This window comes from Eretmochelys imbricata, chromosome 7 (genome assembly GCF_965152235.1).
Source record: "Eretmochelys imbricata isolate rEreImb1 chromosome 7, rEreImb1.hap1, whole genome shotgun sequence".
NCBI classification, from domain to species: domain Eukaryota; kingdom Metazoa; phylum Chordata; order Testudines; family Cheloniidae; genus Eretmochelys; species Eretmochelys imbricata.
In genome coordinates, this window is record NC_135578.1 from 83,328,630 (window position 1) to 83,343,211 (window position 14,582).

The 14,582-nt window shown below is 42.2% G+C and overlaps 1 protein-coding gene across 1 annotated transcript in view; it reads right to left on the bottom strand.

Annotated features, from left to right (window-relative positions):
- Positions 1–14,582, bottom strand: part of CDH23 (cadherin related 23) — a 498,190-nt gene that overhangs the window by 276,775 nt on the left and 206,833 nt on the right. Inside the window, exon 9 of the mRNA XM_077821918.1 lies at positions 7,227–7,305. Within this exon, the coding sequence (XP_077678044.1) occupies positions 7,227–7,305 (79 nt within the window). The remainder of the gene's footprint in view (positions 1–7,226; positions 7,306–14,582) is intronic.

Consider the following 14,582-nt stretch of genomic DNA (forward strand, 5'->3'; position numbering starts at 1 on the left):
AAATTCAAGGAAAAGAGCCTGCCTCCTTACCCCTCTCCAACATTTTTTTTCCCCATTATATTGCTTCTACAGACACAACCTCTCTAGGGAAACTTGTAGAAAAATTTCCCATCATTGCTATCAATAGTTCTGCTGCACTAATGGAAGCCCTAGTGTAGACAAGCCTCGAGTGGCTTCTGATATTACTATCTCCATACCGGTTTAGAGAAAGTTTTAAAATGTGGATTTTTCAATGAAATTACTCATTAAAATTCAAATTTCAAAAAAATTGTCAGAATAGTTAAATGTTTACATGGAGAGAAGCATATTAACTAACTCAGGAAAAACAAATTTAAAAAAGGATTTCTTCATTGAGGGAAGAAATCTTTAAGTTAGTATGTAGACAAGCCAGCCAGCTAGCTGAAAACAGTGGACTCCTCAGCTATGCCAACCAAAAAAAAAAAAAAAAAAAAAGCATACAGATGAGACCATTGGATTCTGTATGATTTCAGACTGCAATATCTTTGTAACCAAAACAGTATGTGATTATACCTTAAGACTTATTTTATATGGTTAATCGTGTAGTGTTATTGTTTTTCTGTCATGAGAACCTTGTGCTTGTAGATAGCTGCATAAATAAGACCGTCTGCAGTATATCCTGAAGACACAATCTAATGCACATCTAAGAGAGGTGGGGGGGCTGAAATGGACAATGTCAACATATGATTCAGAATTTTTTTTTAAATGTCCTTCCCAGTGATATTAACACCATAACTTATTAAAATGGAAAGAATGATAAACATCCAATTTACTTGTTGCTGTACTTTCACAGTGGACAATACAAAATAGACTAAATTAGTAGATAAGAGATAGTGTTGCCTAGACACTAGCACTGGCAAACTCTGGAGACCTGGGTTCTATTCCCAGCTCTGCCAGTGGTCTTCTGGTTGACCTGGGACAGGTCACTTCCCATCCCTTTGCCTTGGTTTCCCCATCTGTCAAGTAGAGATGGGGAGGTTTATCTTCCTTTGTAAAGCACCTTGAGATCTACTGATGAGATGTGCTGTATAAGAGCTAGCTAGCTAGCTCTTATTCTTATTCTTCATTTTCACTTTTGCTTACAGTCACTTGCTAATTCAATTAACTTCCTGATACCCATATGTTATACAGCTTTGCAAAATGGTCATGAAAATTTACCTGCCTAGGCACAAAATCTACTCATTGACTTTTACTATAATGATTAAGGATAATGACAAATTAATGATGTTTTATTTGACTGCCAGAAAACTATTCGCCTTGTGTGAGTAGAATTTTGCAAGGCTGCATTAACAGAACGTTTCAATGTTTGGAATATAACACATGAGAAGGTAATGTATTCCTTCAAAACAAACACACACACACGCGGCATGGAAATTTTAAAAGAGACTTGATTCAAAGAAGTCAGTCATTTCTGTTCATGCTTATTTTTATAACATTTAAATTTTGAGCCTAAATTGACCTGCCAGCATGAGTTTAATGAATCATGAATTTAAAGCACCTTTCTCTTAAGCAGAACAGACAGAGGGCTAGTCATCTGCAACAGGGATTTTGTAACTGACTCAAGGAAGCATCCTCTTAACAAGTTACAAGTAACTGTTCAGACTGGCCACGTCATCACTTTTCTGCCATTAAAAGTAAACGTGTGCACCCCCACATGCCATACTTCCTGACTAGATTTATATTAGTGCATCCTGCAGACATAATGGGGAACTACCCCTTAAACGTTTCAGCAGTGCCTCAAAGACATGACTGTAGAGCAGTACCAGCAACACAGCAGGCAATGCACTCTGGGGTGTCATAATCTGGCCAATCCCATTCCATAGGCACTGTTAGGATGTCCACAACTAGAGCATGCTGTGCTGGTAATATAGATTCCCGTGAGCTTAACCTTGGTCTCTGGCATGACTGAAACACTGTTAGCAGATGAGGTTACTAACCAAGCTTCAGTCATGATGTTGTTTGTGGACACAAAACCATGTCAATAATGGGTTACAATTCTGTTAAAAGCAGAAGCTGGGAACCTGGAGGTTTTATCCCAGAATACAGTTTACAGGAAACTTTTGGTGTAAGCCAAAGGCAGAGCGATGGACTCCGTGAGGGAGCAACATTCCTTTATCCCATCTCAGGACACAGATTACTGTGAGTCTTCACTGCTTTGTGTTTCAACCTGGTACACCTGATTCTGCTCTTGTGCTGGGGTAAATGAGGAGCAAAAATTAAAGTTATGCTATTTGAAACTGGCATAAATGAGATTAGAATTAGGCCCAATATGCTTCAGCTTACTCTCTCGCATACATTAGGCAGTCCATTCACTCAGTGCTCCATACCTACCTTTAAATTCAAATCCTTCTCTTTTTCTGGACACTGAAATCTGTCCATGAATGTGCTACTCCTCAGACCTCAGCAACACTACCATACTGGAAAGTAGTTAGGTTATCAGGAGGGATGACAGATGGACAGTTTCAAAATATTTTTAACTTCCTGTGTTTTTGGCTTTCCCAAAAAAATGCAAAACAGTTTAATCGCTTGTGGCTTTGAGGTGTTCTTAAGGATTGACTGTTTCCTATAATAGCCGCCCACCCCCTCACCCTACAAGGCTAGATTCAGGGGTAGCGATTAAGTTATTGGCATAGTCAAGCAAATCCAAGTGTCTTTGTGTATGTCTGACTGTGACTGTCAATTCACAACACTCTCCCCCTCCCCAGCAAAACACACATTTTTGGTTTATTCCCACTATATCTTGACTGGGTAAGGGTTGGACCAGCACAGACAAGACTGATGCTAGCCAGGTCATGGGACACATTCACAAAACAGGTTAATGGCTACTTTGTAAGAAAGGAACAAAAACAAAAAAAAGTATAAACATAGCATACGTTAAGCTGAAATTTGGGGGTTGTTTGCTTTTAAAAATCAGCCATGGGGTTTTAATAGAGTAGAGAGCCTGATATGAACATAAGCAAACTTAGCTGACCTGACCTGTAAAATGCATGCACGCTCATTTGTTTTGCAGATTTGGGCCAGCAGACAGAAAAATATTTAAAGTCTAGCCACAGTCTGTTTTGTATAGCAGTTGACAAGCTAAAAGAAAATACCTAAAAGTGAAGTGAAAAGAAAAATCACATTTCTTCGAAGCTAAAACTTAGACTTCCCATATAGATCTGCAATACTGTTCTTAGTTCCCTTTCGCACCAACTAGAGCAGTGATACTGAGACCTCAGTGGTTGAGGAGCCAAATTAGTGATTACCCAAAAGAGCCACAGTAGTGTGAATTCATTTTTCCATTTACTGTAGATTCATATTTAAACAGTATAACAGGGGAAATATTTAGTTTTTATATATTATATATAATATTATTCTTACAGCAAAATAACTAAGTATTATTTTATCAACAGCAATTGGCCAACAACATAGTAAAAGCATCCTAACTGGTTCATAACTTAGATTGGTTAACAATTAAATCAGTGTTTTAATATCATGTGGTATTGTTTTAAAAGGATCGTCCACTTGAGGGGGTGGGGGAATAAGCTATTAAGAATTCTTCTGTGACAAAAAAAATCAAAATTCAAAGTAAAGAATGGAGGTGAGAAAATCAGGCCACAACAAAGAACTTGAGATCACTTGGGAATCTGTAGGAGCAGAGGGAACAGGCCAAGTGGGGTTCATGGCTAAAATGTTCCAGTGTACAGCCTTTTGGCAAGAAGGGGACCTCTAGGCTGACAGCAATTACAGAATACTCCCCAACAGTCAGAGGGATTGAGAAAGGCCATGTTCACACCACAAATTTCCCTCAACCCTAAACATTTTTCAAGGCCAATCCAGGGCTGTGCTTCAGAGAACTTGATTTTAGAAGCACAAGGCAACCTGTGTTGCGAGAGAAATGTTGTTGGAAATTCTGCTCATGCATGAGGTAGCTGAGCTTAACAGGTTGCCGAAAGCAATGAAAACATGCAGTATCACATAAGGGCTGAATCTACACTCCATTTATCGGGAAATCTCCTACTGTTCCATTATTACCATTGAGACTCCTAATGTAGGCAGTAGCACTAATGTAGGCAGGGCATCAGGGATATTACTACTGCATAGTCTAATTCTCCTTAGATTAGGCCTACAGATCAAATGGGTAAAAATGCTTGTGATCATTGGCGCTTTGTTTTCACTTGTGTTCCCAGCATTGCCAACACTAGGGGGAAATTTTCCCTGAAAGTCTAGTGCATAGAAGGCCGAGGAGGAACCTGCCCCTTTCCCCGACATCTCCGGGCCTCATGCCGGCCACATAGGAACGGATGAAAGGGATAGGAGCAGCAAAGCCATCATTTAGGAACACAGGCAAAAGCTACAGTTTTGCAAGTGAGAAAACTAAGTGTCATTAATAATGACAATACACATTTATCCCAAGACAAATTCAACAGCCATGCCAACGCAGAAATGTAAAGGTGATAGCTATATACTGAGCAGCACTCAGAAAAGGACATTCCAGAGGATTAGCCTACAGAATGGATCTTGGGAGAGGAGTAATTGGATAAGAGCCTTTCACTTCTAGGTCATGGGTTTGAATGCAGCACAGGTCAGCAGTTGCAGAAAGTCTTTACCATCTGAAGGTTGCTTGATGGCCTCTGTGAAACGATTGTGGTCCATGTCTAGTTCCCAGTGAATCAGTGTCTACATCACAAAAAACCCACCACTGCAATTTGCTCTGATTGATATCCCTGTGTGACAGGTCAGCAATCGGTCACTTAATATATACTGTATGTATATCAGAAAAAAAAACGTTAAAGGGAATTATACAAATGTATAATCTCAGTATTTTTAAAGACAGATTGAGCTGGATTCAGACTAAAACTTCCAGCCAGGGACAATGGACGTGAAAGCCAGGATCAAGCCGCTCTGACACTTCAGGCTTATTGAGGTGCAGGCAATATCAAAGACATATCTGAAACACTAGGCTTTGAAAAAGAAAGCTCTGAAGTAACTGCAGAGTGAGATGTGGAGGAGAGGGTGGGAATAGTGAGCAGACACAGGGTACAATAGTCATTGCATGGAGGACACAGATTGTTACACTTCAAAGAGGAGACACCTGCTCAAATACTCCATTGCTGAAATGCCACTGTAATCTAGCGCTGCATACTTGATATGCCACTGGATTCTGTCCAAACCACCATTAGTAAAAAGGCATCACAAACTTTGAATGGCTGGGATCCCAGAGAACAAGAGAAAGGAAGGGCAACATGGGACACCTGAGATGCAAGGCCATGTCCCTAAAATAGAGGCCTGCAAAAGGGGTCAGTGTCAAGCTGAAGAGAAAGGATGTATGTATAGGAAATAGAAGATTATGCTTATTTCCTTGTAACTACCAGCATGGTATCTATCTTATCTCTATGTATCTTAGCCTTGAGCTAGTGGAATCCATGCAAAAAGGAGGAGAATTGCATTCAGGTTTTTTCTGAAGTCAGATTCTATCTTAATCAAGTTTTACTATAACTCAGGTGGTTTTAGATTGCTTGGGAATTTCACACAGATCACTCCAAAGAAGCAATTAAAGGGCATAGACTAAGCAAACCTCTCCCATAAGGGGTTGTTTTCTGACCCATTGTCCCAGTGGAGCATGGGAAATGCCTACTGACCAAGAAGAAGAACTGAGGGCATAATGTGATGGCAGCCCCAGGAGAAGAAAATACATACGAGGGAGTGAATTACTCCCTCACTCTTTGAGGTGGTACATGCAGGTAGGGTTAAGAGACTGGTGGTGGGAGGTGAAAGCCAGCTCTTACACAATTAATTCAGCTTTTCACCAGAATTAAATTCATTCAAAAAAGTACCATGTAGCCATACCAACTTGTGCTGTAATCCTACTAAATCTCACAAGTTAAGCAGAGTCAGACCAGGCCAATACCTTAATGGGAGATAAGTAGGGAACACTTAGGAGCTACAGAAAAGGGTCTCAGTAATTCAGCAGGTAATAAATCACACTATTTCCATAACTATATCAATAACATGACAATTGTATCAACAAAATGCTTATGCCTAGCCATCTGCAGACATCCTCTTTGGTGCAGTATGAAATGGAACTATTCTTTAGTGATGACCATACTTAAACTTTTGTTTTACTTCATCACTTGTAAGTTATGCCGTGATCCTTAACTCATTAAAATTACCGTGTACTATACTGTCCACCATTACATATATTCTTTTTCTAAAAGCAACGCTATCATGGCCAAATGCCTAAGGGCTCTCCTAATCCCCTTGAAGACCTGCTACTTTATATAAGGTGAACTGCATACAGCCTTAAGCCAGTGGAATACATCCAAAACAGTAAACTGCATTCCGATATGAGCTAGACCAGAGGTGGGCAAACTATGGCCCGTGGGCCACATCCGGCCCACAGGACTGTCCTGCCCCTGAGCTCCTGGCCTGGGAGGCTGCCCCCCATCCCCTGCAGCCATGCTGCCGTGCAGCGCAACACACTGAGCAGCAGGGCTGCAGAGCCCAGCCTGACCCAGTGCTCTGTGCTGCGGGGCGAGGCTGCCTATCCTGGTGCAGCCGCGCTGCCAGCCACTGGTGCTCCAGGCAGCATGGGAAGGGGGAAGGGATATAGAGAGCAGGAGTCCCGGGGGGCCAGTCAGGAAGGGGAAGGGTGTTGAATGGGATGGTGTGGGGCAGTTAGGGGTGAGGGGGTTAGATAGGGGTCAGGTTATGCCTGGCTGTTTGGGGAGGCAGCGCCTCCCCTAACCGGCCCTTCATACAATTTCAGAAAGCTGATGCGGCCCACCCCTGAGCTAGATGCATCCAAATGTGCACAAAGCAAGCAATGCACAGCTGGTGCTGAGGACATGCATATAGCAGTCATGCTGCATGTACCTTGCATGTTACTAAACTCTGAAAGATCACAATATAGAACAGTGGCAAAAAGTAGGTAAAATAACCATTTCCACTCAAGAGGATTGAGACGTCACTAACAATGGATTGTGACGTCACTGAAGGCAAAAGAGGCTCATCAGAAAACAGATTTCAGTTATTCCAGTAGACTTTGGTAATCAGCATGTTTGGTATTAAAGAACTGACTACAGACCAATAAAATCACAAGTAGTTAAATAAAAATAGTTTTTCAAGTTTGGACAGAGTAGGTGAGAGCGCTTTAAAAAGGCCAATTCTTCCCTCACCTCCAACATATGCCAACCATGGGCTCATGATGTGGTCTCCATATGACTTACCTGAGACAATGGTGTACCCAATACCCCTGGGCCGTCCTTTGTCCTGGTCAATTGCCGTTATCATACGCACAGTTGTACCCTAGGAAGAAAAGGAAGATGTCAACATTCCAGGCCCTGTAGACTTTCCATTGCATCGTTTTCCTGTTTTATTAGGCTGCAGGATGTGCAAGACTTCTCATATGCACTTGAGGGGATGAGAAGAACTGAGTGAATCAGAACTTCATGACACAGCAAGTATAACAGTTGAAGTACATTGCTAATGTAATTTTTTTTTAAATTAGTGTTCTAAGTATTTGTGAGAATCAGGAGCTGCCCATGAACAGGACGAGGCACGGTGCAGAAAGGCCCTATAAAAGTTTCCTGCACACAGCTCCACCAAAGCAGCTTATTTCTGTCCTGCAACACCCTTTGCTATTCAAGTCCTGTGCCCCCAACAAAACCGTGTCAACATACCTTGGTCTTGACCTGTAATACCCAAGGCAGAACTAGATCTGTAACACACAAGGTCATCTGAGCAGATTGAGACAAATCATGTGGTAGTTTTGTGAAGTGAGCAAATGTCCACCAGGAACTATGACGACACCAACAAACTCATTTCACTGTCACTTGCCACCTACCTATAGTAGACAAATTTGAAGCTAGGTCACCAAGGTGAATGTTGCAATTAAATGCTTGAGCTGAGAGGGTCACTTAACATTGGGAGCCAAAACAGAGAAATCTCAGCAGAGGGTAAAAGAAGCTGTAGCACATTCAAGGCAAAAAGATTACGACTATAACAGATACACAAACTGGAGTTTTTAGTTTATAATGAAACAGACTTTAAATTTTAGAAAAATAGCTTCCATTGAGCAATAACTTCCTCAGCTTGGGGCTTCAGGCCTCATATCCCAGAAGAGAATTGTTCTTCCACCCTACATCTCAACAATGGTTGATACACGGATTCTACCTATCCTGAGATTTTCAGTTTGGATTTCTTTTGGTTTTTTACTTCAGTGTTCTTTGAATGAGGCTTTCTTGGCAAACAGAGATACTAATCAGGGCTGGCCAGCTATCTGATTGTAGTTCTTCCAGTCAAAGATTTGTTACATTTTATTCGAAAGCTATAGACAGAACGAGGGTCAGAACAAAGCTCAGAACAGGGGTCAGTCTATGGATGGTTGCCTGCCTCTGTCAGACAGCCACTTACACAAGCTCCTTCAGGAATGTCACATGACAGGCAGTCCCGTGAAAAGCCAAAAGCATGGACAAGCCTAAGAGCCCCAAGTAAACAGTAAATGGACAAAGACTGACCAAGGATTAGTTTTAGGACCAGAAATGTTATTCATGTATGTGAATTCGCTATCTGGCTTCTCTAGCTTTGGCTTCACTTATGAGGCTGCAGTGAGTCCATGCATGGGCACATCACATATGCGCAAAACAGTAATTAATGTAGTGTGAACACATTTATGACTTTAAGCTGCTCCATTTTCATTGGTTTATTGAGAGCGGGAAAAGAGGCATTTATTTCACCCTGAGAGAAAATGTCAGTGGCATTTGCATGTCTAATGAGGAAGCGCAACACTGGCATTGGCTGCATTCCTCCAATGCCACAATTCATCAGCTGAAGGCCGAAGGTTGGAGCATTTATTTAACTAACCTTACTGGTTCAGTTTTTCTTTACAACTACAGCTTTTTTTTTTATGAACTGCGCTGAATATAAAAAAAAAATCTTGCCCCTGTGCATGCATGACAGTGTGTGCGCGCAGTACATATGTGTGCATATTTGGGTCCCTATTGGTATAATGAGGTCCCCAGGTGTGGGGTGTCTAGGTGTATGCATACTTGGTCCTGTGTATGTGCTTACATATATGTGAGTTTCCGTGCATGCCTGCCTAAGCTTGTGAAAATATTTAAGCATGCAAAAATGCAATACCTGTCAGTGTCTGTGCGCACAAATCAAAGTACACAAGCCAAACAGAGGGGAACCTCATTGACAGTGCAGGAGATGGAAGTGGTCCCATGACATCAAAATAATCTCATTTAGAAATTAAAAACAGCCTTGAGCTACCTTGGAGAAACCACTTAGAGCGCGTCTCCCACAGAAATTCAGACTTTCAGTCCCCCCCTTTCAGGGCAGCAGTCTCACTCAATGAAGCACAGAGGGACTCAGTGGAGAACATATGGAACTGGCTGTAATAAAAGTGAAGTTCTTTGGGCCATGTATATTTCTCTCCTCAACCTCCCATGGCATTTCAACAAACTCCACATAAATCTGCAATTTGATAGCATTAAGCATAACTCCCAGGTCACTGACCTTTGAGCAGCACTCAGCTGCCGGGATCCAGCAGCCATTAGAGCACCTTTAAATCACCAGGATTAATTGTGATTTCCAAATCAACAAGTACACCAACCAACAACAACAAGGGTATTTAGCAGCTGGGGGGAAGGGAAACTGAGGCAGGTGGGAGCTAAGAGCTGGGATTTAGAGAGGAGAGGGAAGAAAGTAGAAAAAGGAAGGGAGAGAGAAAGAGAGAGACTTCAATGCACACAATTCAGTGCTCACTTCCCAAATGTGGTACACTTCAATTTACTATTCCCATGGGAGAAGAGCCTCCAGTTGCTCAACGGCAAACTAAAAGTGCTTCTCCATTCCAAAGACACTGGATTCGGCACTGGCCTATCTGACAGTTCACTCATCACCTGTCAAAAGAGAAGGAGCAGCTCAGGATGATAAGTACGGCATAGCTTGTGACACATTTCAAAGGGAAAGCAACTACTGGGGAAGAGGGGCTAGTGATGGTACAGGAATAGTAATGGCCATTTATGTTGGTGCAGGTTTATCCTATGAAAAGCCATCTTCTGTGGGTGCCAAGTGGGATGATTGTGGCCAGAGGCAGAAGCTAAGAGTACTGATGCTGCTATCAGGGTTTAGGGATTTTTTAAGAAAACCCACCTGCAAGAGACAGGGGGTAACCCACAAGATAGATGGTATTTCACCATCTGGTCATGAGGATTAAAGGACTGGCAGCACTGGAAACTAGGGCTTTGGCTGGCTCTGGAGAGTTGGACATAAGTTTTCATGGAGTTGTTTTTGCAACTGCAGGTCAATCCTCTCTACATCTCCCCACTCTCGTTTACAAGCCCTTCCTCGTGCCCTGCTGAAAATGATTCACACTTTATCCATGGCAGTGAAACACACAGTATAGTGGATATGATTGCCTCACCTCCACTGCTCAGACATCCATTGCCTGAAAGCACAGAACAGACAGCAATTGCTACCCGCTACACTTCCCTTTATGGCCTACCAGGCTGTGACTATCATTCGTGCAGTCCTGTTTATAGGATGCTCCAACATTAATGTGATTAGTGGAATGAAACTCCCAGTAGTTTGTAGGTCTCCCACTAACAGCCTGATCCAAAACCCGAAGTCATGAAAGTCTTTCCACTGAATTCAAAGTATCAGGTCCTAAATGTCCATCTTCAATTAATTGCTTCGTGTGAAATGAAATATGACAATATAGTCATGACCTACCCTCATAGCTGAGAGCCTGGATAACAGCCTCAAACACAGAGCACTTATCCACTATCTCAGATCAAATTGTGATCTGCAGAAAAGCACTTACAGAGCCAACCAGCAGAGGGTTGGAAGAGAGCTGGATCTATGTGGACCTAAGAAAGGCCTCTTTGCACCCTATATTTTCTTTAGGCATCCTCATGTACCAGGCTTATTACATATTGTGATGTCCTGAAAAAGCCAAGAAATCCATCTTCCCAAAATGTGCCCTAATCTGTCCCATGTTTAGTGGGCAAGTTTCAGGAATGACAAACATCTGAAATCACGATAGCTAATTTCTGATGCTCCAATAGAAACTTGGCACCAACTTGAAGCAGGTTCTGTTTACGCCAGTCTATGTTCTGCTGTGTCTCAGACTGCATGTAGTGGGAGTAGAAATGCAAATTGATGCACTTTCTCCACTTACTGCAAAGATCAAATGGGAAATCAAAAAATACTTTTGGGGCCCCCATGCAGAAACATCCTCAGTATGTTAAATACAAAGGCAATCCAGGGTAGCTGTACAGAGTGAAAGTGAAAGTCCTGACAGCTCCATCCTTGTTAAGTGCTCCCTCATATGAAGAAACTAAGTAATTGGTAAGCTTCCTCCTCACTTACTCTGTCTCTCTTAACTCCTCTTGGATTGGCAGCTGGTTTCTTCCCTGGCTTTTCTTACAAGACACCCTAACTTGGTCTGTTGGATCACCACAAGATGAAAGCCTATTGTCCAGGAAACTCCAATAGCAGGCAGGCAGTTACCTCCATCTCTAAATCAGAGGTAACTCTGCCACTGTCACCTGGGAGAAGTCCTTGTTGTTATATACTAGTGAGGTTCCTAAGGTGAATCATGAAGTTCATGTCTACAGGTGGTAATCATCCATGTATCTGTCAGGTAAACTGGTGGCTGCAGCTACTCCTGAAAGCTCCCAATATTCTTATAGGGATTAACAACTCATCTGACTGTCAAGGAGGGGTGAGGCCATAACGTAAGGCCTCAACATAGAGGGAAGCAGAGTGCTGGAATACAGAATAACCCACTCCCACATGTATGGGAGGAGAAGATTTAAAAAGCAATAATCTGAAACAGCCCCTTGCTTAAAAACCAGAAAAAAAGATTTTACATTAGCCAAATAAAGTTTGAGGGTTTGGGGGAGGGTAAATAAATCCTTTTTTAATAAAACCTTGAGCTTTTAATCAAGTGTTCCCACTGATGGGCCGGAGGTATTCTAAGAAGGAATTAACTGAGCGCTATTGATACTCTGGAGTCAAGGTGTTACTGCTTCTGCATTATTTCTTCCACTTACTGATTTGGGGGTGGGAGGGAGTTTGGAGGTGACAAAGAAAGAATTAAAAGTATTTTAATTCTATTTTAAGGGAGGGGATAAATGCCACGCTGCAATAAGGAACACATTATTCACTCACTTTGGAAAACCCAGTCAGGGACTGAAAATTACTGGGCCTCAGCATCTCTCACTGTTGCAGTTTCCTGTCTGGGATGCCAGCATGGAATGCATTCAGGTGTGCCTCTGCTTACCTTTTGCTGGGTGGATCGTTCCCATGTCCCCTCTGGAAAAGAAGCTGATGGTTTCTTGATTTAAAGTTCTTGGACAAAAGTGAGTTATGGTCTGAACACAAAACTAGGAGCCTGGAAGTCCTGGGTTATCAGACAGTGAGTCAGTCCTCTTTATGACTGGGGGTAAATGCCTCTATGCCACCATTTACCTGTCTGTAAAATGGCCACAATACTTACCAACTGATACAGGCTGTGAGGATTAACATCTACAAAGCATTTGGAAGAACAAAAGAACTCTATACCACAAGTGCTGAGCATTACTGTAACTGCAAGTATTCCGTTTTGGTTTGTCCAGGAACCAGGGGAAATTTGTACTGTCCCCTTTGAGAATACACACTGCATCAAGAAAGATTATGCAATGCTTAACGAGAAGACAAATGCTCTCCCCCTCTTTGCCCGCTAATGAATTCTAAGTGGAGGTGGAGGCAGGGGGAAGACGGGATTTCTTTCTTCCCTGAGTCTGAATAAGTATTTGTAAAATGATTTTGAATTCTGGTACAGCATCCTGAGCTCAGAAAAATAAGAACCACAGCAGAACTCTTCTCCTCTCTTCCTTCTTCTGTCACAGGATTAAGGACTTGAAAGGTGAACCTTAACCCCATGTCAAGGTAGGAGGAACCAGGGGGAGCACTTCAGAAAGCTGCCGTGGCAGAATCTGAGGGAGGGGAGGGGAGGGGAGGAAAAAACCACCACAAAAAACCCCCACAACCCTATTTCTCCTTATTTCCAGTCAATTCTAGTCAAACGGCTGATAGCGATCTGTTTTCAGTAATTTGCTGCAGTTTATCCACTCTTTTCACCTTCTATCAGCTCTTCACCAACAGGCTGGCTGACATGCTGTTACTTGAATGAGGAAATTAAAATTTGTTGTGTTACCTAATAAAATCTTATTTGGTATTACTGCATACACTTTAGATTAGTTACTCTTGCCTGATATGTAGATACAGAAACACAGTCATGCTGTGCACCACAGATAAAAAGAAAGCAAGAGAGACAGACAGAGGCAGAGAGGCTGAGGAAACTGTCAGGAACCTTGTCCAAACCTCATATGCACCCGTATGTCTACAAACGGCAGAAACAGCTTGTGTATATATTAGCCCAATGTGCCTGAGGAGGGATGGCTATATCAGGTCAGCTTGCATGGTACAGAGACCACAGTGTCCAGGTCAAATTGAAGCCTATTTTGTGGCAGAAATGAAATAAGCCCAGATGTCTCATCAAAATCCCTAGTGAACTTCTTTTTTCACATAACAAAACCACCACACAGTTTGACGGTATTCAGTTATGGATGTGCTGAACAAAAACAAAGGGTGTTATAGGTCAGGACAGAGGTGTGTTTGGGAGGCTGTCACAGTCCATGTACACACCGTAATAGGTTGAGAACCACCTCTCTAGAACCTATTTACCACTGTGGGCTACATCCAGTACCACCGGTATCACACTGAGGATGTCATGTGGGCCACAGCTGTGTGCTGATTGGGCCGCAGGTTGAGAACCATTGTTCGACACTATATTGGTGCTGCATTTCATGAGGTTCAAAAGTGACTAAATAGAAGTAAGTAGCAAGCTATTGTACTAGTACTTTCTTTTTTTAAAAATCACTTCACTGTTAACCATAATCACCATTCTTGCAAGAGAAAATTCTAGTGGAACCTCTAGAGTTTTTCCATGATTACATCAGAATTCACTTCACACTAATCTCCTGATCACATATACAGGGAGACTACTAGGTCACAAAATCTCCAAACCAGACCTACAGGGAGACAGCTTGGAGATCTGAAAGGAAAAGAAAAATAGTCAGAGGTGGTGTTAACAACAGCAGCGCCTGGCTGGTGCTTTGAGGAGCCATTTTCTTGTCTTGCAAAAGTGGCACAGCCAAACTTCAGCATGTGCAGAGATTTGTGTTCTTATGCTCTTTACAGGCTTCGGAAGTTCTTCCCTGAAGCGAAACTACACCTGTCTTTACACTCCGTCATTCAATCAAATACGGATCCTCTCCAAACTCCCATCTATTGCACAAACCCCAGTGATGGAGAAAGCAAAGGGGGGAAAAAATCACACAATACACTCACATTTTCTATGGAGCATGAGGACAGTTTGATGGATCAGAATTTTGTTTCCCCCACTTTTACTCTTTAATTCTATTATATGCTTTTTTCAGATGCAATAGAAGAGAAATTAAGTCTATAAACAAACTGGAAATCTGTTAGATTATGGCTTAGTAGTTTGGGGGTGATTTCATCTTAGACAT